The sequence below is a fragment of the Centropristis striata genome, chromosome 7, assembly GCF_030273125.1.
Source record: "Centropristis striata isolate RG_2023a ecotype Rhode Island chromosome 7, C.striata_1.0, whole genome shotgun sequence".
Taxonomy (NCBI): domain Eukaryota; kingdom Metazoa; phylum Chordata; class Actinopteri; order Perciformes; family Serranidae; genus Centropristis; species Centropristis striata.
The window spans coordinates 33,598,573-33,624,640 of NC_081523.1; the positions used below are offsets into that span (position 1 = coordinate 33,598,573).

The window sequence follows — 26,068 nt, forward strand, 5'->3', positions numbered from 1 at the left end:
GATATCAAAGAAATAAAAGGTCAATTAAAACTCATCAAACGTGTTTTTATTGTGCATGAATTCATTAAACTTGAGTGATAGCCTAAATATATAATAAATAATCTAATGATATTCACATGTATTTAATACTATTTTTAACTGCTAGAATAAGTGAAGGAGAAGGAAAAGTCTGTTAAAGGCGTCAGACGAGCCGTTTTTCGTCTTTAAGTGAATAAAACTCGCATAAAATAAAACTGATACGCAGTTAATCGATCGCTTTGATCGGAGTGTGTGTTATATTAATAATCGGCGCACACACACATTAGATAAAACACGGCGCAGTGGCGCTGTGAGGACGGACAGGTGTGAGCCCCGCTGTCTTTAATTCATTAAAAAGTGAATGGAGTCTGGTGAAGATTAACCGGGAGCTGCGGCCCGCTGCTGCCGCCGTGTGAGGCTCTGAGCCCGGCCGCGCTACTGACCTCTGACCCCTGACCTCCACACTCTGACCCTCCTCCTACTGTCCCACTGAGCAGCTGTCAAACCAACTGTAACATCACCAACTACAGCTCAATATATTTATTTTACTTTAAAGTGGTGGGAAAAGGAGAAGAAATCTACTTTGGTTATAATTAATGTATTTCTCATTTTCTTTAATATGCATTATTAATTTTAAGTGAATGTTTTGCTGCAATTAAGGCCTGACACTCATTTTGTTGGGCTTTTAAATAGATAAATATCATATTAATATTTTCATAGCACTGTTAATGCTTGATTAAATACTATAAAAACAAATTATAAATATTTAGACAAGCAGCGAGCCAAGAGAATAAAAATGTTAAATTATATGAAATTACTCTATTATTAAAATAGCAGCTGCTTATGCAATAACACTAAAATCCCTATTAAGAATATTTAAATGATAACATTAAAATAATTATGATGGTGATGATGATGATTATAATTATTATTATTATTACTATTAATGTATTTATGTTTTATGATATTTAAATGACAATTAAAATAGATTGTTTTTAATTTATTGAAACTTGCAATAATTGAATTAATTAATTAATAAACCATAATACACTCTCAATAAACTTACTTTCCTGTGTTGCACACACAAAATTTTTGCAGAAATATAATTATAAAATTATTACAGTGACAATAAACTTTTTACACTACGGCAAAACATCACTATAAATTACTGATAATTACTAATAGTGGAATATTTTGGTCATATATTCTAATATTCCTTTTTAAATTCGACTTTATAAACTTAATTGTGATGTTTTAATATAATTTTGTACATTTAAATAAGATTAAAATGCCTCAAGGTGACAAACAACTGCAGAAAACAATATTAAACTCTGTAGAAATGTCATTGATATTAAATATTACAAGAATATGAGGGGGAATGTATCAGATAAAACGTGTGAGAGTAGCTGGAACTGAACAGACGACCAGAGAGCCTCTGGGAATATTAAAGTGTCAAAACACCTCGAGTAGACTCAGTGACAGCATGTGTGTGTGTGTGTGTGTGTGTGTGTACGTACGGTTGTTGAGCTCTCCCGTGTGGTTGCTCAGCGGGATGATCTCCATCCTCTGCTGTCCGTACAGGTAGTAGTCCAGCTCCTCGGAGGTCAGCTTGAACCTGCCGGTGGCTCCTTTCCCTCCGTCCTCTCCTCGCTCTCCTCCTCCGCCGCTGCTCTTCACGCTGGACGACACCACGCCGCAGCTCTGCTCCTTGGCCTGGTGGAGGAGCCCCGCCGCTGGGTTGTGACCCTGCTGGTTCTCCGGGGGCACCACCACCACCAGGTCTCCTCCTCCTCCTCCTGGTCCGGCACACACCGGGGCCAACGCCTGCCCGAAGAGCGCGATCTGCTGGGGGACGGGCAGCTGGGAGATCCCTGCAGAGGTGGAGATGGAGATGGAGGAGGACGGCGTGAGAGCTGCTGCTGCAGCCGCCGCCGCCGCTGAGGACGAAGCAGAGGAGGAGGTGGAAGAAGAAGAGGAGGTGCAGTGTGTGGAGGCCAGGAGGTGGCTGTGCAGGCGAGACTGGCGCAGGCTGTCCATGGGGATGGAGAGGCGGTCAGGGGGAGGCGGTGGCGGCGGGGCCAAAGGAGCCTTCAGCTGCGCCTGAGGGAAGAGCTGCTGCCAGTGCTGCAGGTAGGACGGGTCCACCTTCAGGAAGGCCGAGCCGCTGGGGTCGCCCGGCTTCAGCATGGCTGCCCGCCGGCTGCTGGGGGGTCAGAGAGAGAAAGGGTCAGCTGTCAATCATCAGCATCACAGGAGGTCACGGCAGCATGCACAGAGCGTAAAAACACAAGACGCATACCCAGAGAGGCTGAGAAGATGACAATCTAGATGCAAAAAAAGTTTCTCTACTTTAGGATGACATTTATCACTTTAAATGTCATATTAATTACTAAATTTCCACATTTACAGGCTTTTAAATGAGACTAAAGCTAAAAAAATAAACATAAATCGAAGTGTGTTTGCATGTCAAGGCGTCAAACTCAGAATCCAGCCTCATCACTCACATTTAACTCTCATTTTCTGGTGTTTAGCTGAGCGAGACGCACCTGATCTGCACCTGATTTACAGGTTTTACCTTCAAGTTTATACCAAAAGAAAAAAATCTGCTTTTCAGTCACTTTGTGTTGAATTTGAAACATGAACACACACAAATTTAACCTCCTCCTGCGTGTCTGTAACATTACAGACACGTTTCCTGACACTGAGCACAATTTCTCAATTTTAGTGAATTAAATGGTTCATAAAAAATATTTAAATACATGCATGTAATAGATATTTGCCTGTTTATTGTATTAAAATGAGGTCTTAGGTGTTTTGGAGTAAAATAAATATACACTGAAGTCTCAAATGAAGCAAGCTCAGTGTTTCTGATGACCTGAAATACAGATGATTCTTCTTATCTATTAAATTTAAATTTTAAACATTTACTTAAGTCTGATTCCACCTGGTTTCTTTCCCGTCAGCCACTTCATATTTATATTAAAGCTTGAAAAACTGAGCTGATAATGAGAAAATAAGGACACCGACATCACACTTTGAATTTAAATTTGTAGTAAAAAAGACTAATAAAAGCATCAGAAACTTGTCAGTGAACAGTAAATTATTGTTTCATGTGATCCTCAGTTTGTCCTGATACACTTTCAGTGTTTCAGCCTGCAGGATTTCACCATAATACACATTTTATTCTGCAAAAGCCGAACATGAACTCTGATATATTTCTGTCTAAAATAGTTTGGAGATGAGTTGAACATGCTGTAAGTTTCTATTTGAGTTTTAAGATGCAGAGACAGGTTGTTTCTGCAGAAAATGAATCAAAAAAATCTACATTTTCTCTTTAAAAACTGTAAAATATGGTGCATTTTAAAGGATGTAAGGCATCAGTCTCCCCACAGTCAGAAATCTAATATATTTTTAAAGAAAAAGTCTCATCGTCTTATAACTGAGACTTCATTTACTTTAAATTCACATCCAAAAGTATTTCATTCTGTTTCCTCCTAACCCTGTCTTAAAAAATAAGCAGTAAAGTTTCTTTTTGCACATAAAATGCGCGTCAACGTCTTTTCTGGGACATGAAATGTGTGTAAACTCTGCAGCAAATAAACCCGGGAGTGTAAACTGACTTGAGGCGGGCTGCCGCTCCGCTCCGCTGCGCTGTCTCCGGCTCGGATGGTTTCTCTTTTAGCGCGGCGGATTTTTACGCACGCCAAAACCTGCACCAAAATAAAAATAAAAAAACAAACAAACAAGCGCGCACACTTTGGATTAGTTTACGATGCAAAGCAGGAAGCGAGTAAAAGTTTCTGCAGGATGTATAAAAAGGTCCGGGTAAGTCCCAGTGAGCTCAGCGGCGCGGCGGGCTCTCCGTGGCCGAGCAGAGGCAGCGGTGGGCGGGCAGAGGCGCGGGGACGCTCCGGAGTTTCCCTTAGATGTTTTTTCTTTTAAGTGAAAGTTGCTGAAGAGGCTTACTGCTGTCAGAGTGTGTGCGGCGGCTCCTGAGCGCTGGTTTCCAGGCAGCGGTGGAAGGTGTGTCCCTCCTCCGGGCTGCGGTGAACCATGGAGGGGGAGCCGGGACAGTTCGCTGCGTCCTGCGCGTCTCCGGAGCCAAAACTACCGGAGCGGCTGCTGCGCTAGCCTCTCTCTCTCTCTCCCTCCCTCCCCCTCTCTCTCTCCTGTTCTCTTGCCCTCTCCCCTCCCCTCTCTCTCCCTTATCTCCTCCAGCCACCCCCCCCCCCTCCCCTCCTATTATTTCTCTCTTAGTCTCACTTTCCTCTTTTTCTTTTTCTCCATCCTCATCTTCAAACTCTCCCTTTTTCTCTTTTCCTTCCTCCCAACCTTTGCCTTTTCTCTCTCTGCATCTCCCTCTTCTTTGCTGCCTGCTCCAGAGTCAGTTCAATTCAATTTAAATGATCTTTATTGACACTAAGTACAAATGTTGGGATGGTCAGAAGAACACAGGCCACATGTAAATCTCTCTGAGTGTCTCTTTATTCGCCGCAGCAAAAAATCTGAAGGTTGACTGGACTATGAATCGTCTTGTATTTTTCTGTTTCTATTTATATCTCTTGAGTTAATAGAAAGAAACAGAAGCACCATCTCTACACTGGTGACAAACTGAGCAACATTTAGTGTATTTTTGAGTCTAAAACTGAGAAAAATAACGAGAAAACACGTTTAATGTTGCATTAAAATCTCTCCAAAACGCTTACATAGAGTATCAATTGTCTGCTTTGCTTATACTGAGAAGATGCTACCAACAAGTTAGCCGTCTCTCTGTATTTGGATGGAAGAGCAGAAGTTATGTTAAGTCGGGGAAATATTATATTTTCTGACCTAAAATTAACTGGAAATGCAGTTGTTGTATTTTAGAATCATCAAATTGATTCAATGTTTGAATATAATTAATCAGAAAGTACATTTCTACATCCTTATAGTGTACTTGTCATAATTTAAAGAAACATAAAGGCTGACGTGTCAATGAACTTTTAATTTTCCTGAATGATAACAAGAAAAACTATGTTTCTTGTACATTATTTGTGCTTTGCTGGATATTCAGATTTGGGCACATCCCTAATAACGACCTTCTATAAGGCTGGAGATATATGTTACTTTTTAACAATGTAAACAATGTGCACAATATGTGTTACTGGAGGTGTCCACTAGAGGGGGCACTAGAGACGTCAGGCCTGCAAGTTTTGCAGGATGTAAATAAAAAACGTGAAGGAAACTGTGTTGTTAATTCTGCGATAATGGCAGAAAAATGATACGGCGCTGTCGTATTGATGGTCTGCAGATTGTTAAAGCAGCATGTTGTTCTGTGGAGATTCCTGCTCCTACACTGCCCCCTGCTGCTCATGTGTGTATTGCATTTTGTGGAAGCTTGGCGTTAATTTCTGGGGACGTGCAGAACCGCTGCAAGACACACGAGGCTGACATCATGCAAACACGTAAGCATGAGTAATATATCAGTCATTTGTGATGAAATGTAACTCCTCCTCTACCTCTTTCCTTGTACACATCATCGTGTCTTCAATAATTCATTTTTTACTTATCTAACCCTTGTTTCACTGGGTTAGTCACATTGGGATCACTGATCTAATTTTCAAGTAAGACCTGGCCAAGACGGCAGCATAAATAGTTGGAGACAGACCAACAACCAAACATCAAGATATACATGATGTAGGGATTTAAGGATACCTTATTAACGTAGGGTGCCTCACACGGGGCACCATTAACAGCAAGTTCGTTTCTGGCCTGAAACGTCCAATAAGACAGGTTTCTTCTGAAGTCGGGGTTGTGAATTCGAGCACTGCTGTACATGAATTTCAGCTCCACCGAAAGCCTAATCTGAGAAATTTATGTAATCTCAAAAAATCCCAATTTTTCAGGATATATGTATCTTTTCCTGTAGATTGAGAATCATGCAATAAATAGTCTCATGGGAAGGACATGTCAGCGTGCATATCGATTTTGCACATTTGCACCTGTATCTTATTTGTGCCTCATGAAATCATTTGCACACACAGTCCTGTCCAGCTTCTGTGTGCAAACATGATTGCCACAGTATTTGTGTTTGCGAAATACCAAGTAATGTGTTTTATAACAGTGGCTGACCTGGCAGGAGCCTCCTCACCCTGTGATGGTTTTCTGACCTGTTCCAGCTCCGACATCTGAGGTACAACCCCAAATCCAAAAAGTTGGGACTCTCTGTAAAACGAAAAACAAAAAAAATGCATTAAATTCAGAAGTCAGAGTGTATTTTTACAAAGTTTATCGGGCATTGTTGGCCAAAACCTATACTATCTTGTATGTATGAGATAACACTTTAAGGCTTCTTTACGCTGTTTTGAGGGACGTGCCTGATGCATGATACAAAGGGAAGTGAAAGTCAGCAAAATGCAACATAAACAAAATGTTTTACCTTATTAGTTAACTACAAATGTCTGTAAAACATAATGGGACTGTGCATAGGTGCTGATTTGGGTTAAACAGTGTAGATATAAGGTCTAATGGAATCATATTGTGAAGACACTGCTGTGTTCCACATGGCTACTTAATATAGCACTAATATACTTAGATAGCACACAAGGTTTTGGCCAACAATGCCCGAAAAAAAAGTTTTCCACCTTGCCTTTCAGGGTTTCCGTAATTAACTGATTATCACTTTCTGTTTTCTTTACGTTTTACATCCCAGCTTCTTAGGTATCTGGTTGTAAATGTAAAATTAAAAAAGGAGACAGGCTTGTTACGTTAAGGCTACAAAAATACTTTTCTAAGGTTAAGCTAAAAATCAAATAAGGGACACCTGCTTCAAACATTATCACATGAAGGAATGGACGCTTATCAGCCTGGGCCAGTAGGGACCTACTCCACCTTCTAGAAGGTGCAGCAGGTTGTTATCAGCTCATTCAGTGGCCACATGCTCTAAACTATGAGATTATGGTTTGTTAAAAGGCAGCATTTCTGTTTGCTTTCTTCTACAAAACCTCTTCTCTAAGGTTAAAAAAAGTAAAGAAATCCACATAAATCCTGAAAGTGAAGTAATCACAAGGACGATGTGAGAAACTGAAATGACATAGTTACATCGGTTACACGAAAACACAATATACTTCAGTTAATTGACATTACTTCAAACAACATTGTCCATTGTTTGACTTTGGATTTTATACTCCACTAGATAGCGCCACAAACTAAAAACATAAACATTGGTTGTGTGAATCAGCATATTCATCTCACTTCAGTCTTTTTATTTCTCCACAATGACAGTCAAACCCACAGACTGACCAACAAAGTATTCAGTGAAACCGAACTGAACTGATATAAAACATGTATGGACGACAACAACTGCAGCATTTTATCAAACTTTCACAAACAACAAGCTTCACTGCTCTCAATTTATATGAATGAAACATAGAAAAAGCTGAACTTTGCAGCGTTATTAGAGCAACTTCCCGACACGACATCCTGACCACATGGTGCCTATAGATTTCTTAGATCTTCAAGTTTCAATTTTCATTCCAGTATCTCCAGTATATTCCTAAAAGTGGGCCCGCTACGGCCTCCAAAAAAAGAAAACGGCCTGTCGTAACGCTAAATATTGATACTTGGCGGCCATGAGTCAATATAATATTGCCACACAAAATATCAACTACGCCACCTACTGGTCCGGAATGCTTGTTTGAGTGTTTGAAACCGTTTGTGTTTGTTTCATAAAACAAAGGTGGACGGATTTTTTTTTCTTTTTTTAGGGGGAAAAGGTACGATTTAAAAAAAAACATACCTGTAGAGTGGACCTCAGGCACAAAGTTTCTCTTTTTTTAAAATGCTGGTTTGAGCCCAAAGACGTTTTAGAAGAAACACAAAACTGTCAGAAGCTCAGAGAACGTTTCTGTTCATTCATCTTCTGCAGAACTCTGAACCGTCTATCAGCGAGGAAACTAACATCATCATTACAACATTTATTATTATTATTAGTACGGATCCTGTAGGTGGTCGCCCTGCTGTCAGCTGTGTGTGTGTGTGTGTGTGTGTGTGTGCAGATAAGACAGATTACAGCCGAGCTCATTGTGTTTCTGGATCTGACTTGTTATCCACGACCCCGAGCTTTCCCACCCGTCTGCAGCTCACACACACACACACACACACACACACACACACACACACACACACACACACACACACACACAGCCAGGCATGTGAAGCATACAGTACGTGTGTGTGTACATCAGTCATTGTAAGCTGCTGTGGATAAGAACATCAGCTAAATGCCTGAAAACGTAAGCGTGTGTGTGTGTGTGTGTGTGTGTGTGTGTGTTGTTATGACTGGCGTCGCCCTGACAGGCCCCATTTGTCATCCTCGGGACCTCTGGTGGATTGATAACGAACAAAAACACAAACATAAGCGTCTGAAAATGAACTCTTGTCGGCTTAAAGCGACTTTTTCAGCGCGCAGGAATGTGGAGCAACAACAGGCCGTCTGATTGGCCGGAGCTCGAGTTCAGGGTCGACGGTAGCCAATGGGGAATTCAAAGGGTCGCGGGTATGAATCCCTGCTCCTCTGGTAGCTCATTAAAGCTTCAATCAGTCACTGAAAAGACTGTAAATTAGTTTGATCTGACTCTAACGTGCACTGAAAAGATTTTAAAGGTATTTTTCTAAGAAATTCATGGGTTTTTTTTTTTACAAAGTCAGTGTTAAAAATGATTTGTGGGAAACATTGTGGACTGTTTTTGGCATTAATGGAATTTGAATGAGGTCCCATTCCACTTATATGTCTATAATTTGTTTTTCTAGTAATTTTGATGGTGTTTTTAGCTGTTAGTCATGGTAATGACTCATTTTAAAATCACTTCCCACTGGATTTACAGGAATATTTCTGCGTGACTGTATTCACATGTTACACCACAATTATACTGGAGACACTCGTTGACTTTTTAAAAATTAGTTAATAAAAACAAAACATGTTTTAATAACTACTGTGTTCCAGATATTGAGGAAAAGTTAAAGCCAAACGTAAAACTAAGTAATGGTATTTAAAAAAATACAGCCGTTGTGCTTTCTGTATTTAATACAAAACCTCTGAGAATAAACTTTAAAATATCCCTCATAAACCTCAATCTTTTATATGGATCTGAAACACTATAATAATAACAATAATAATAATAATAATAACAATAATAATACAGTACAATAACAATAATATTTCTATAGAGGGTTTTGTAACAATATAAAAATAAATAATTATTCTGTCAACAGCAGAAATTGATGACAGAGACCCATTGATTTTTAAAGATGAATCAGTTTCTCTCACATTCATTTTTTTGTAGCTGTAAAAATCTCAAAATTTAAACTTTCTCTTATAAAATGAAACATAAATAAACCAGGAGTTTCTTTTCAAGGGTTCATAAATAATTTCAGGTTTTTATGTTTATTTTGATTCAGAGAAACCTGAAATAAAACATTTAATATTTGCGCGACAAAATAAAATAAAATGAGACAAAATATTTATTTTAATAAGTGAAAAAAATATTTTTTTTGTGCATTATTTGTGGGTTTTAACACTCTACAATGTTACTTTTGAGGCTGTAATCTTTGTTTTTATCGTATCAAATTGCTGCATTTAAGCTTTTTTATTGCTGTTCTATTTAAACTAATGAAAGGGATTTTTAATGTATGGTCTACTTGTTTCAAATGTACATAAACTATTATTTTTCCACTTCATCATCATCATCATTAGTCCATAATTACAGTTCTTCTCCATGTTGTGGCTGTGAGACAGAAAGCGAGGAGAGGAGAAAAGGGAAAAGGCGAGCGGGCAGGAGGAGAATTAGGTGTTTTCATCCATTGATTAATGGCTTTCTAAAGCAAAGCACATCGGAGGAGCCGGCCGATCGATAAATTAACTGCCCAAATTCATCATTTTCTACAACAAAAGCTAATTATTTAGACGGCTGCAGGAAAAGAAAAAACACAATATTAACAAGAGTTCATTTAGCAGAGCGGTGTATTCCTGCATGTGAGAGCGCCACAGAGCTGCAGGTCGTTTTCTGCACCGACACAAAGAGATTTAAACCAACAGGAACAGTTTTCATATTTACACTCAGCTGCGGCATCTAAAATACTGAGGTACGAGGAATTCAGCTCCACACAAAGAGACACGAGGGAGATGGAAAATATTGTGATTTTTGGTGCCAAGCGTTTTTATCCAATGAGGTTATGTTTCAGGTTTGTTTGTTTGTTTATCAGCAGGTTTACAGAATAACTACTGACTCAATTTCCATCAAATATTAGAGAAAGGAGGCAGAGCCGTTACGTTTAGGCTACAAAACCACTTTGGCCATTGTGTGTCTATTTTTGCTCATTTTGTGCCCCCTTGGGTAATTTTTTTCCTTTTTTTTTTGGTAATTTTGTTTCTATTTTTGACTAAATTTCCATCAAAAATTTTGAGAAATGTTGTGCCATAGATCAAAGAACAACCAGTTATATTTCAGAGCAGAAGTGAATGCAACATGCCATGACAGGTTATTAACACGTCATTATACATCAATGTAACGGTCGCCAAAAAGGAGGCAGATCCGTTATGTTCAGGCTACAAAACCACTTCTCTAAGGTCAAAGCTAAAAGCGAGGAGCGATTGAATGAACAGAATCGTTCCCATCCGTCTAAGCCACCTTCTAGTCCGTGCAGTAGGTTGTTATCAGCACATTTAATGGGCGAATGCTGGAAACTACAAGATAACATTTAATTTTGTTTCTTTTTCTGGTCATTTTGTATACTTTTTGGTCATTTTTGGCCATTGTGTGTCTATTTTTGGTAATTTTGTGTTTTGTTTTGTCATTTTTTAAAACTTTTTTTTGGTAATTTTGTTTCTATTTTTTGACTCAATTCCCATCAAGAAATAGAGAAATGTTGTGCCATAGATCCAAGAAGAACCAGTTATATTTCAGAGCAGATGTGAATGCAACACGCCACGACAGGTTACTTTAACGTAATGGTCGGCAAAAAGGAGGCAGATCCGTTACGTTTAGGCTGAAAAAGCACTTCTCTAAGGTTAAAGCTAAAAGCCAAGAGCGATTGAATGAATGGAAATGTTCCCATCAGTCTAAGCCAGTAGGGACCTACTCCACATTGTAGTCGGTGTAGTAGGTTGCTATCAGCTCATTTAATGGGCGAATGCTGGAAACTACAAGATAACGTTTAATTTTGTTACTTTTTTTGGTCATTTTGTATATTTCTTGGTCATTTTTGGCCATTGTGTGTCTATTTTTGGTCATTTTGTGTCTTCTTTTGTCATCTTTTTCAGGTAATTTTGTTTCTATTTTTGACTCAATTTCCATCAAAATTAGAGAAATGTTGTGGCATAGATCAAAGAAGAACCAGTAATATTTCAGAGCAGATTTGAATGCAACACGCCACGACAGTTTATAAACACGTCATTATACGTTAATGTAACGATCGCCAAAAAGGAGGCAGATCCGTTACGTTTAGTCTACAAAACCACTTCTCTAAGGTTAAAGCTAAAAATTTTGAGCGACTGAATGAATGGAATCGTTATGTAGTTTCACTGGAAACTACAAGATAACATTTAGTTAAAAGGAAGCAGTATAGTTTAGTTTCTGCTCCAAAAGCACTTCTCTAAGGTTAGGGCCAAAAGTTCCTGGTTAGCCGTTCTACAATACAGTTAAAACAGTAAATGGAGTGGATCTTTCCTTCATCTCCTGGATTACAGATTACCTGACAGTAGGACCACAGTATGTCAGGTTGGGGAACTGTGTTTCTGGAACATTAATGAGCAGCACAGGGGCTCCACAAGGGACTGTTCTGGGTCCATTGCTGTTCACACTGTACACAGGGGACTTCAAATATTAATATTCAATTCTGAGTCCTGCCACATCCAGAAGCACTCGGACGACACTGCTATTGTGGCATGTATCCGATACACAACACCTTTATGGACCAAAAAAACAGCAGTGGAAGGCTCCTCTCTCTCCGTTGCAGGACGGAGAGATTCAAAAGATCTTTCGCTCCTACAGCCATCAGGCTGTCTAATTCTAACAGAGCTAACAGACTAACTGAATTTCCCCTCAGGAATAAATAAAGTAATTTTGATTTGATTGATTGATTTTGAAACAAATGATGTAATTCTTAATATTTTCTCACTGGAGTCTCTGTAACCAAAGCAATTTTCCCCTGGGGATCATTAAAATAATTCTGATTCTGATTTGGATCTGTAAATGCTGGAAGTGAAGTAGTCACAAAGACGACGTGATGACTGGAAGTGACATTAGTTACGTCGGTGTTGTGAAACTGTGACGCACTGAAGTGACATTCTTTTAGATAACATTGTTTACTTTTGGTTTCAAATGGAACACCTTTAAAGTGTCTCTCTCTCGCCCTTTTGAAAAGCAGCTTTTCCTGCTTTTTACTCTATTTTCTCGCTTTCAAACTTCACTTCCACATCAGTGTTGTTCATCATAACTACAGCCACTAGATGGCGCTACATTCAATGAAACTGCAGCCTCTTTTTACAACAGTGAACGTTATGTTTATGTAGAATGACTTTTACTTAACTATCTCACTTCCAGATCTGAATGCAACACGATCATGTCCTCCAAACCGTTCGACCATGTGTCGTTTGTTTTTCCCATCAAAAACAACCCACAGGAGGGTTTATTTAAAAAATAGCGCCCCTATCGGTTGCAGGAGATCCACGTCTTTGAACATTAATGTAACGTTGTGAAAAGGTTGAAATTTCAAAGAAGATTAGGGCAATACACTTGCTGGTGTTATAAAAGACAGTTTGAGCAGTAAATAAATGCATGAAAATGCTGGTAGTGAAGTAGTTACGAGGACATCGTGACTACTGGCTCCAAGGGTCACGACAAAACGTCAATACGTTATTAGTTGGGAGTGAGACCAGGCTGCTGAATCACAGGACGGATACACAAAGTCACTCGACTTAAACATTGCAGGATAAGGTTTGGCCACTTGGTTGAGTTTCTGTGCTCTCAACAGACGGTCACCAGTAAAACATTGCATTTCTGCAAACAGCATGAACATTGATCTGCACCATTATTTGGTTTGTTAGTTTGGAGGGTGTGATGGGAGGTGGACGGCAACATCATCAGCAGTTATCATCCCATAAGTATCATCCTACTTCACCTTCTAGTAGGTACAGTAGGTTGTTGTCAGCTCATTCAATGGCCGACAACAACCTACAAGAGAAGGGTACAAGGTAAAGATTAAAAAGTTCCTGGTTAGGGGTTATAAATGACAGCTTAAAATGTTAAATAAATGCATGTAAATACCAGAAGTGAAGTTACGACAACAACGTTACTGCCACAACTGTAATAGTTACATTGGTAAAAAACGTGACGCACAAGTTAAGTGATGTTACTGAAATAAAATAATTTACTTTTGGTTTTTACACAGGACATGAATGCTGGTTTCCTGAATGAAAGTCCCATCCACCCTGAGAGACTTTCCATGTTTTACACTCTGTTTCCTTGCTTCCTCCTTTGCAGTTTCTGTAACGTTCCGGTACAAGGCATCTGCTTCCATGCACTGCTCAATGTTTACGGTAAAATTAGCAACGCGTGACTGAGAGGTGAGATTTTTCCACAGTTTACACTCAGTAAACAAGATAAAAAAACAAGGTAAAAGCCAAATTGTGTCAAGACGATATTTGCATTTGGATTTGGGCCTAATATGCTCTCCACATGGACTGTTTACCTGAATGCAACCAACGTCCACTTCAACGTGATTAGTCAATACTACTTAGACTGAGACTGCTTACTACAGAACGTCCGGTATGAGAATCGTGTCCGGTCGCCAACAGATTGTATGAAGATTACACTGGTGTGAGATGGTTTTTAGCATGCTGATGTTATGTAATTTGTGGCATGTCAGTTATCTCTTTCTACCATCGTTTCCTGTCATCTTTCTGTTTTGAAGGTCCCAAAAATACTTCAACAATGTTTCTGACAATATGCAATATGTTTCATCTAATATTTAGCTATTTCCTAATGCTGTTTCATGTTTGTTTAGTGCACAATAACAGGCCAATATAATGAATCTCAAAAAGAGGAAGAAAAACATTCAAATATTTTTTTAAAATCATCATACAGTAGAAGTCCAACTCTGCAGCTACATTATATGTAATAATTATATATATACAGCTCTGGAAAAAAATAAGAGACCACTGCAAAATGATCAGTTTTACTGGTTTTACTATTTATAGGTATGCGTTTGAGTAAAATGAACATTTTTGTTTCATTCTATAAAGTGCTGACAACGGTTCTCTCAATTTGAAATTGAAATATTGCCGTTTAGAGCATTTATTGGCAAAAAATGACAACTGGTCAAAATAACAAAAAATGATGCATTGTTTCCAGACCTTGAATAATGCAAAGAAAACGTGTTCATATGTTCATATTCATTTCTAAACAACACAACACAACACTAATATTTTAATTTAGGAAGAGTTTAGAAATCATTATTTGTGGATTAATCTCAATCTCTAATCACAACAGTGGTTTTTATAATCTTCCTCATAAAATAAGATTTGGTTTTGGTTCCTGAGCTATATGTACATATAATAATATTATAATAATGTATTTGTGATTTAAAAGGTTTATATTTTTAATATTTGTGACTCAAAAGGTTAATTTCCTGGGGGATAAATGAGGCTGTGTGGGTTCGTTAGCACAGAACTGATGGTAATTCAATTAAAACGTTTACATGTTCCCTGCTCATTTACACACACACACACACACACACACACACACTCCTCACTCACTCACTCACTCAGCCCTGTAACCTAGCTGTGAGTATGTGTGTGTGTATATAAATATAGAGGTTTAAGGCGGTGTCACTTTCATTTACATAGGAGCATGTTGTTAAGGTCCTGCTTTGACATTCAATTAAAACGTTTACATTTCTGCTTAATTAATTCCGAGGATGGCGGGAAGAAAAGACGAATGGACGGGCCGCTTTGACAGGAGGCCGATAACCGTGTGTGTGTGTGTGTTGGTGTGTGTGTGTGTGTTAAGGTCACGGCAACCTGACTATTATAATTCATCTCTATAGACATGTATTCAGCAGGGACTTATATTCTCTTTTTCAGCTTTATTTCCTGCAGCTGAAGCCGAGCGGAGCCGAGCTGTTTTTAATGCAGTAAAGTGTTTTAAAGCTGGAACTCTCTTCATTATCGCTCCGTTTATTGTTAAAAACTAACTGCTGCAGCTCCTCATCGATCCCTGCATGCTGGAAAATGCATTTGTTTGTCGATCAGGATGAAAAAATTAAATTCCACAGAGCTGCAGGATCATTTTTTCCTCTCTTGATTTAGCATTTTATATCATATATGCATTAATTGTACATAAAATATATAACCCGTACTACATTAATATCTGACAAATATTCCATGTACCAGGCGTTTCACAAAATAATACTATGACTGTGACCACCAATCACTGTGATTTAACCCTCTAAACCCCAAGGTGTTTCGGATTTGCAGCTAACATGCAATTTAATATGCTAAAATGCTATTTAATATGCTAAAATACTATTTAGTATGTTATTTTGTATGCTAACATGCTATTTTATACGGAAACATGATATTTAGAATACTAACAAGCTATTTAGTACAGCATTTAGTACGCTTACATTTAGTATGGTAACATGATATTTGGAACACTAACGTGATATTTAGGATGCTATTTAGGATGCTAACATGCGGTTTAGCATGTCAACATGCTTTTTAGTGTGCTAACATGCCATTTAGAACTCTAACATGCTATTTAGCACGCTAACATGTTGTTTAGTATGGTAACATGACATTTAGCATGCTAACATGGTATTTAGTATGCTAATATGCAATTTAGTATGGTATTTCATATGCTAACATACAATTTAATATGCTAAAATGCTATTTAATATTCTAAAATACTATTTACTAATTTATTTAATATACTAACATGGTATTTAGTATGCTTTCATGCTATTTAATAACTTATTTAATAGACTAACATGTTAGATAGTACGCTAACATGCTATTTAGTTTGAAAACATGGTATTTAGAACACTAATGTGCTATTTAGTATGCTAACATGCTGTTCTGCAGGTTAAAGAGCTATTTATTACGCTAACATGCTGTTTGGCTGGTTAACATGCTATGTAGCGTGCTAACATGCCATTTAGTATTCTAACATGCTATTTAGCAAGCTAACATGTTGTTTCGTAAGCTAACATGCTATAGTATTTAGTGTGCAAATATGCTATTTAGTATTTTATTTAATACACTAACATGTTAGTGTAAGTGTAATAGGCTAACATGGTATTTAGTAGCTATCACATTATTTAGTACTCTAACATGCTATTTAGTCTTGTAACATGATATTTAACACGCTAACATGGTATTTAATATATGCTAATATGCAATTTATTGTTATTGTTGTTATTTTGTATGCTAACATGCTATTTAGTATGTTAACATGTTATTAAGTACGTAAACATGCCATTACGTATGCTAACATGATATTCAGCAGAAAACGACCATATTTACTTAGCTGATATGCGATTTATGATGCTAACATGCTATTAAACATGCTAATTTACAATGCTAAAATGGTATTTAGTACTCTCACATATTTATGCACCGCAGTTTTGACGACAACGTTTAAAACAGACAACTGCGGACAGTGACCAAATCATATTATAATTAGTGTCTGCATGAGACAGTATTAATTAACTCCAGTATAAACCCAGAACCTGCAGCATCAGCCTGCAGCAGCTGGACTCATGGTGTGGACTCGTGTTTCAGCGGTCCAGGTGTGTGCGGGCTGACAGGTGTGACATTCTGCTTGTTTCTACAAATGATCAAACACACGGATGTTATTGTTTCTATCAGTTCAGGATGTTAAAGGTCGACACAAACAGGACGGCTAACCTTTATGTGAGCAGAGAGAGCAGCATGTTCCCTCTGTGTCTCAGGAGGCCCTCAGTTCATCCATCAGACCTCCTGCAGGGCCTCCACCCACAGGTTGGGAACCGCTGACTTTGGGTTAATTTGTTCTTTTAAACATTTTGCTTTTGTTTCAAAGGAGCTGCAGGTCTAAACATCTGTTTTATTTTGGTGTTTTTATTTATTTATTATTATTATTATTATTATTATCATTATTATTATTAGTGTGTGTTACAGTGCAACTTTCAAATTTGGTGACTAAAAATTAGCAGCTCTCAGACATATGTCCTTGTTTACTTTCTCCTCCTCACCTCGTTTCCTCTCCTCTTGTCTCCTTATTTTCCTCTCCTCTCTTTCTTTCCTCTCCTTGTCTCATTGTATCCTCATTTGCTCTCCTTTCCTTGTTTCCTCTCCTTTTCTCTCCCCTAGTTTCCTCTCCTCATTTTCCTCTCCTTTCTTTGTTTCCTATCTTTGTCTCCTAATTTCCTCTCCTCTCATTGTTTCCTATCTTTGTCTCCTTTCATTGTATCCTAGTTTCCTCTCAATTCCTCGTTTCCTCTCCTTTCCACTCCTCTTGTCTCCTTGTTTCCTCTCCCCTCTTGTTGTCCCTCCTTGTTTCCTATGCATGTCTCCTTGTTTCTCCTCCTCTTTTCTTATTCTTGTCTCCTCTCATTGTATCCTTATTTCCTCTCATTTTCTCTCCTCTTGTCCCCTCTCTTCTTTTTGTTTCCCTTCCTCTCCTTTCTTCTCCTCTCCTTGCTTCCTCTGCCCTCTTGTTTTCTCTCCTTGTTTCCTATCCATGTCTCCTTGTTTCCCCTCCTAATTTCCTCTCCTCTCCTCTCCTCTCCTCAATGGGCGGTCCTCTGATCCGGGTCCAGCCCACAGGGGGAGTGGTCTGGTGATGTATCCGTGTTTGGAGCGCTGTTCCCCGGCGAGCCTCCAGCTGTGACTCCCCGTGATTTCCTCCTGTCTCTCCGGGCCCTGCCGCCGCCGTCTCCGGTTAAAGATGGAGCTCCGGACCTCTCTGCCCGCCCTGCTGCTCCTCTGCGCCGCCGGTCTGCAGCCGCTGTCCGGCGCCGCTTCACGGACCGGCCCGAAAGTCACCGAGAAGGTGGGTGAAGAGATGTGCCGCATTTATTTGCATTCATCTCTCCTCTCTGAGCGCCATCTGCAGCGTCCCGTGTGCGCGCAAACGAACCGGAGCGTGCATAATAATAATAATAACAACGGGCAGGCTATATAGCACGAGCACGCACGCGCATACAAACAGAGCCGACGTGTCAGCGGGGGGAGGCGTGCACCGCAACACACACTTCTGACTCCACATCTGTACAGATCTTTCCAGAATATCTGACACAGTTCACACACACACACACACACACACACGCGCGCACGCGCACAGCTGCACACGTGTCCATTCAGATGACTCCTAATGCGCAGTGCGTTAGCCTGCAGGTTGTAGCCACACACACACACACACACACACACACACACACATACACACACAGGACCTGACCTCATTGTGTGTGTTCTTAAAATCATGTCTTTTTTTTGGCTGAACCCTGGTCTGTCAGCTCATGCTCTTATTGTGAAAGGGTGCCAATTAAACAGGCAACTTTAATTTGAAGAGTCAGTCATATAAATAATAGTAGAGAGCTCAAACTCCTGCAGTTAAATGTATTCTTGTGAAAGTGTATCAGTCAAACTTTCAGTCAAGTCAACAAACTGTAAATATCTGCAGTTAATTTGTTATTAAGACTCAAGTATTACCTAAATACAATGAATACAACATGGAAAAAAAATATTAGACCACCCTTGTTCGGTAACAACAGAAATAGCAACAAAACAATAACAACAAAAATAGCTGATAAAAGTTTAATTTAAGAGCTGATATCTCTACATTTTCCATAGTTTTCTTGATAATGATTTTGGTTATTATCAAGAAAACCATGGAACATGTCTAGATGTCAGCTCTTAAATTAAACTCTTATCAGCTGTTTTTGTTGTTATCATTATATTTGTCCAAACAAATGTACTTTTAGTTCTACCAGGCATTAAAATGAACAAGTAATTGAATAAAAAGGTGGTCTAATATTTTTTTTCCATGACTGTATATATAGAAATATATAAATTTTAACTGCTATTCTACTAAAATCACACGGTAAAGTTAAAATCAATATTTTACTTTTATGACATACAACATAAATGTGAATACTGACAGAGACTGATATAGATTTCGTTTCAGTGACTATATTGCTCGTTATTATTAAATACAATTCCACTGAAAGACAATAAATAAAACAAATATCATATTGAATTATCATCCAATCCTATTGTACAGGACTTAAATAATGTATTTTTTACTACAGATTCATTTTCTGTTAATGTGTAAAAGAAAGCTTTAAAAGTTACAGTTTTCTTTTTAAATGTTAAAGATTTTATGTAGAAAAATGTAAAAAAAAAAAAAAAAACCCTGTCAAATGTCACTCTAAACCTCTAATGATTGACAGCCTTCCTGTGTGTGTGTGTATGTGTATGTGTATGTGTGTGTGTGTGTGTGTGTGTGTGTGTGTGTGTCCAGGTGTTTTTCGACATCACGGTGGCGGGTCACGAGGTGGGGCGGATCGTCATCGGCCTGTTTGGGGAGGTCGTCCCACTCACTGTCAACAACTTCGTTGCCCTGGCAACCGGAGAGGTACGATGCACACACACACTTGCACACAGACACACACACTCTTAAATGTGTCATTAGATGATTATTTCCTGTGTGTTTGTGCAGAAAGGTTACGGCTACAAAGGGACGAAGTTCCACCGAGTCATCAAGGACTTCATGATCCAGGGAGGAGACTTCACCGCCGGAGACGGGACCGGAGGTGAGACAGAAATATATCTTTAAAAGACTAACTAAAGAGTTCTGACTGAAGGTCCTCTGCCCTGGGTATTAAAAAAATGCTCCAGATAATAAGGGTTGGGGGGCTAACACTTTTTTTATTAAATTAATTTATAAATAATACATGTTTATATATTTTAAAAAGCTCTTAATTATTTTTTTAGGCTTTTAAGTTGAATTAAATTAATATATATTTGAGACATCTTAATATGTTTAAGTTATAACAGTAAAATTAAAGTTAATGAATAATGTTTACAATATGTTTTTATTTATTGTTTACATTTATAATGTATTTATTTATTTAAAAAATGACGTTATGTATATATATGTATTTTTTTGAAAGGTTCTTAGGTCTTTAATAATTTATTTTAAAAAAACTCAATTTATATTTAATCCATTTATAGATATATTGTAAAAAGTTATGTAGGTCAACATGTTTTTATTTATTCATCGTTATCAATCGTTAATCAATTGGCGACTAGCAAGCGCAACAAATGACCAGAGCCTGTTCCGTTAGCTCTGTGCTAACATACAATGGGAATCTCTATTGGCTCGCTAACTGAAAGTAGCATTGAAATCCTGACAACATCATCTATATTAACCTCTTGTAGTTTTGGTCTATCTTGTCAGTTTCTGACTCATTTTCAATCTGTCTGTATATAAAGTTAAATAATATTAACCATGTCATGTTGGTATCATTTCTTTCAGTACAACCTCACATCTATGACCTGATCATTATGTTTCACTTTGACTTACTGGATCACAAAAAACACACAAAAACATAAAATCTCTTCTCTGTCCAGGTCACAGCATCTATGGGACGACTTTTGCAGATGAAAACTTCAAACTGAAGCATTTAGGAGCCGGCTGGGTGAGTTTTATTCCTGTTCCTGACCTCAAGGTTTTACAAATAAACTGTTTCTACTTTGATTAGTTCCATCCATCCATCCATCCATCCATCCATCCATCCATCCATCCATTCTTGTCCGCTTATCCGGGGCCGGGTCGTGGGGGCAGCAGGCTAAGCAGGGCATTGAATTTAATTTTATTGTTATTCACACTTTTATCTGAGCTATTTAACCTGTTTAGACTTGTGTTTTGGGACCAGTTGGTTTTTACTGTTTGGGGGAAACAAATTTTACTTTTTCTTGACGTGAGGGACAGAAATCTGGTGACTGAAACCTCAATGTAACTCGTTGAAATTAAGATGAGAATTGTGTGTGTGTGTGTCTTTTTTGTGTTTGTGTGTGCGTGTGTGTGTTTGTACCAGGTGAGCATGGCGAACGCTGGTCCGGACACTAACGGCTCTCAGTTCTTCGTCCTCGCTGCTAAAGCTCCGTGGCTCGACGGGAAACACGTAGTGTTTGGGAAAGTCCTGGACGGGATGGTGGGTGACTCCCAGACACTTCTCATTAAACTGCTCCAGCACTCTAAGACTTTAAGAGAGGGGAGGTCAAAGTTATTTAACTAATTGTAAATTCATTCTTCAGCAGTGTTTTTCTATACAGTATTTTAAGTCCTGCAACTCTTTAGAAACACCATGAATGTTTGTGATAAACTGAGAGAAAGTTTTTCTTTATGTGTTGAGAAAATTCTCCATCTACAGCATATTTATTTATATCTTTTAAAAAAATCTTTAGGTTAATTTAGGTTGTACATTTTTTTATTTGAATTAAATACATTTATATTTAATACATTTTAATATTTTAAAAACTTAATTAGGTCAATTGTTTATATTTATTGTTTAAATCTTTAAAGTTTTTTAGGTCTTTAATTTATTTATATATTTTAAAACAATTTTTAGGTTATTTTAGCTCATTTTTTTGTTTTTTTTAACCTTTTTAATAAATTAATTCCAAATAATACATGTTGATATATTTTAGGCTATTTAGACTTTATTTGAATTAAATTTATATATATTTAATATTTTAAAAAGTTATTAAATAATGTTTACAATTTGTTTTTATTTATTGTTTTACATTTATAATGCATTTATATATTTTTTTAAAATGACTATGTGTATATTTTTTATTTTTTTGAAAGGTTTTTAGGTCTTTAAAAAGACTTTTGGGGTTTTTTCATTTAAAAAAAGTAATTCATTTATATTTAATACATCTTAATACTTTAAAAAGTTATTAAATAATGTTTATTTATTGTTTAAAATTTTTAATGTATTTATATATTTGAAAAAAATGGCATTGTATATATATATATATATATATATATATATATATACATTTTTAAGGTTTTTAGGTCTTAAATTCATTTATACATTTTTAAAAAGACTTTTGGGTTCTTTTATTTACATTTTTTAATTACTTTATACGTAATACTTTTTTATATATTCTAAAAAAGTTATGTATGTTGATATGTTTTTATTTTTATTTTAAGGTTTTTAGGTGTTCAGTTTAAAAAAAAAAAAGAAAGAAGACCAAAAGAAGGATTTAAAGTGATGTTTTAATGTAAAAGTAAATAATGCACTCAGTTCTGTGCAGCTATGAAGAAATAACCCACACTAACCTGCTCCTGTCCTCTCCCCTGCAGTCTGTGGTGCACACCATCGAGCTGCAGGACACCAACGACAGGAACCTGCCGTACACCGAGTGCGTGGTTGTCAACAGCGGCCGCATCGCCGTCAAAGAGCCGTTCGTGGTGGAGGTGGAGGGCTGGTAGACACAACGTCATTATTATTAATAATGATGAGCAATCATAAGTTCAGTTTGCCAAATTTTGACATTTTTTACTTTTGCATGTTAACATGCTGACACTAACAGGGCTGAGTATTACTGGAAACTAATAACACAGTTTCCTTATTGATACCAAAACAATTTTTCAATGTTTTACAAACCACAAACTTGTCAAATCCATCAGTGTTTAACTTTGTCTTTAAACGAACACAGCTGCATAAAAAAAATATTAAGTATGATTTAAATCAAGAAAAACATTTGATCAAAGACTGAACAAGATGAAGAATCTTACCGAGCTTTCAGTATCTGAAAGGTTTAGTGAACTAAGAACAGTTTGGAAAGATCCCTTTTTGTTCTCTTTGGCGACACCTGTGGTGATAAGCGGTAACTGCAGGTGTGTTTGTTTTTATTTTACTTTCACTTCAACGTCTGGAGTTCTTTGTTTGTTCGGTCGTACGTACCAATTATTGGCAACACCAGCAAACACTGTGATTTTTCCAGTTCATAATCCTGCAAATTAGGAGCTTCCATCAGGAATCAATAGGGCGCCATAGGAACGAGTTCTTAAGCCTGGAAGTAAGTTAGCAGGTTAGCTCCCTGGGGTCTAGGTCTGAGGTTAGCAGCTGAAACTGTGGTTGTGGTTAACACAAGCTGAAGAGATCTTCGTTTTGTTATACGGCATAAACAATAATTTCTCCAACGTGAGTGTATTTGTATATATAGAGTCATGGAAAAAATTATTAGACCACCATTGTTTTCTTCAATGTTTTGTTCATTTTAATGCCTGTTACAACTAAAGGGACATTGGTTTGAACAAATATAATAAAAACAAAAATAGCTGATAAGAGTTTAATTTAAGATCTGATATCCAGACATTTTCCATGGTTTTATTGATAATGAATTTGGTTTTCATCATTCCATGACTGTATTTACGGGATGGTGGCGGTTAGCGTCATCTCTAAAATCCACAGTTTATCGTAGAAAGAAACTGTAAAAACAGGTCACATCAGTTATAGTCAGATTTTAAACTTTCCAACTGTCCTTGAACATTCATCTGTTTAGAAAGTTTCCGTTAGACAAAGACGAAGCTTACAATGTTGATATTTCGTCAAAAACTAACTTTCTTCTTGTTCTTGTCACCTTGTCAAATGAACAAATTTCCCTGTTCTTGTGGAGTATGTGTTAGCCTTTAGAAACATTTATTTTCTGCAAAAATCCCAAATCCTAGAGGAGAACCCTAACAGACCCTATGATGCCAACTTCCAGGTTGAAACTACATCATTTCGTTTGCTCTCTATAGTGACTTAAACTATGACAAAACCGTTTTTAAAAAAAAAAATCAATTTGCGTTCATTTATCTGTGAGTTATTTGTGCATTTAATGCAAACACCAAAACCTGCAGATAAGAAGTTTTCAGCCGACGAGCAGTCAGTATTCTCCAGGTTCACTGTGGTTCAACGGTTTTATACGTTAGTGTACATATATATACTTATATATATAATATATATATATATATATATTTACGGGATGGTGCTGGTTAGCGTCATCTCTAAAACTCTGTATCATATCAAACTAAACAACTGTGACTCAAAGATGTAGCTCCTCTTTCATCTCTCTTTGCCAAAATAATTCTTTATTTGACAAATTTTGCACTTTCTATGCATCTAATCATCTTTAATAACTTCATATCACAAACATATGCAAAAACTAACTCTGTAGCAAGTGTCAAATGCCATTCTTGCACTTTATTATTTATTCTTCATCATTGAAATGTAACTTTTGGAAATAAATCTTCCTGATGCATTGAACCATATCATGTTTGCAGAGACGACAGCACAAACTGCACAGGAAGGAAAATGAATACTGTAGCTGATCATTTTAAATACTTTGTGTTTCTGACTGTTAATGTTTTTATCTTCTGTGCTTCAGTTTAACCCGACACTGCCATGGTAGCATTATAATAATAATTTTCCTCACTTTTATGAAGTTTTATGCAGCTTTTAAAACATATCAGAAGTTTCTGTTTTCATTATTTATAGTAACAGCAGAAGAAGAGTGCCAACAGATCTGTTTTTCTACAATAAACAATATGCTGTTGCAAAACATCTTATTTCTGTGTTTTTATTGTTATTTTGGGTAAGGGTTTTGTTTAGTTTTTTTTTTCTAACCTTTTTTATTAAATTAATTTATAAATAATACATGTTAATATATTATTAACTATTAAATAATGTTTACAATATATTTGTATTTATTGTTTAAATGTATAATGTATTTATATATTTAAAACAATACATTATCTGCTTTTTTATTTTATTAAAGGTTTTTAGGTCTTTAAATTATTTATTCATTAAAAAAAAAACTTGGGTTCTTTTATTATTATTTTTTATTAATGTATTATATTTTTATATATATATTCTAAAAAGTTATATAGGTCAATATGTATTTATTAATATTATTAATTTTTAAAGGTTCTAAGGTCTTTAATGCATTTATATATTTTTTATTTTTTTTACAATAAACAATATGCGGTTGAAAATCATCTTATTTCTGTGTTTTTGTTGTTATTTTGGGTTTGGGTTTTGTTTATCTTTTTTAACCTTTTTTATTAAATTGATTTATAAATAATACATGTTTATATATTTTAAATAGTTCTTAATTATTTTTAGGCTTTTACGTTTTATTAAATTATTATATATTCAATAGATCTTGATATTTAAAAAAAAAACCTTTAATAATAGTGACAATATATTTGTATTCATTCTTTAAATTTATGATGTATTAATATATATATAAAATTACATTATGTATCTGCTTTTTATTTTATTAAAGGTTTTCAGGTCTTTAATTTATTTATAATTTTTTTTTTTTTACAAAGACTTGGGTTCTTTTTTCATATTTTTACAAATATTTTCTACAAAATATATTTTTATATATATTCTAAAAAGTTATATAGGTCAATATGTTTTCATTTATTATTATGTTTAAAGGTTCAATACAGGTTTGGCTTCAATTGTCAGATCCAGAGTTCTCTTGGTCTGAACCAGGAATGTTTACAATCAAACGTTTAACCAAACACCGACAATAAGAAGTTACATACACCATTTATCATAGAAACTCATTGAACGTCACAAGTTCAAAAAGTGTCCATTAGAAAAACTGTACAAAAAAAAAAATCTATTTACACAGAGCAGAGAGGAGAGGACAGGAGAGGCTGTTTACACAGAGCAGAGAGGTTGTGTTTTTTGGTATTTTATGACTTTTTTGTATTTTGTATGGTTTGTGTCACTTTAAAATAATTTATCAGAAAAATTAAACTATTTTTCTGACTTCTGTCATTCTTACTCTGCACAAAGACATGTTTGAGTTGTTCTGATTGTGCTGATTCCATGGAGCTGCAGGACTTATAGATTTATATATTGGAGTGAAATACAAGGACACAGTGGGTAAAATGTAAAAAGAGCAAAAAACGCCCTGAAACAGCTCGCCGGGGTTCAGAGGGTACAGAACTGCATG

At 36.7% G+C, this 26,068-nt stretch overlaps 2 protein-coding genes across 2 annotated transcripts in view; one reads left to right on the forward strand and one right to left on the reverse strand.

The window, feature by feature from the left end:
• prdm6 (PR domain containing 6) overlaps nucleotides 1-5,892 on the reverse strand; it is a 118,485-nt gene extending 112,593 nt beyond the window's left edge. The window contains exons 1-3 of the mRNA XM_059337382.1: nucleotides 5,713-5,892; nucleotides 2,318-2,342; nucleotides 1,536-2,221 (exon numbers count right to left, since the gene is read on the reverse strand). Coding sequence (XP_059193365.1) covers nucleotides 1,536-2,205 — 670 coding nt within the window. The 5' untranslated portion in view covers nucleotides 2,206-2,221; nucleotides 2,318-2,342; nucleotides 5,713-5,892. The remainder of the gene's footprint in view (nucleotides 1-1,535; nucleotides 2,222-2,317; nucleotides 2,343-5,712) is intronic.
• Nucleotides 5,893-17,924: 12,032 nt separating this feature from the next.
• ppic (peptidylprolyl isomerase C) lies at nucleotides 17,925-24,660 on the forward strand. The gene is made up of 6 exons (XM_059338043.1): nucleotides 17,925-18,089; nucleotides 19,560-19,673; nucleotides 19,758-19,851; nucleotides 20,672-20,739; nucleotides 21,139-21,255; nucleotides 22,413-24,660. Exons 1-6 carry the CDS (start codon nucleotides 17,985-17,987, stop codon nucleotides 22,539-22,541), a joined length of 627 nt encoding a protein of 208 aa, XP_059194026.1. The 5' UTR covers nucleotides 17,925-17,984; the 3' UTR covers nucleotides 22,542-24,660.
• Nucleotides 24,661-26,068: the final 1,408 nt, after the last annotated feature.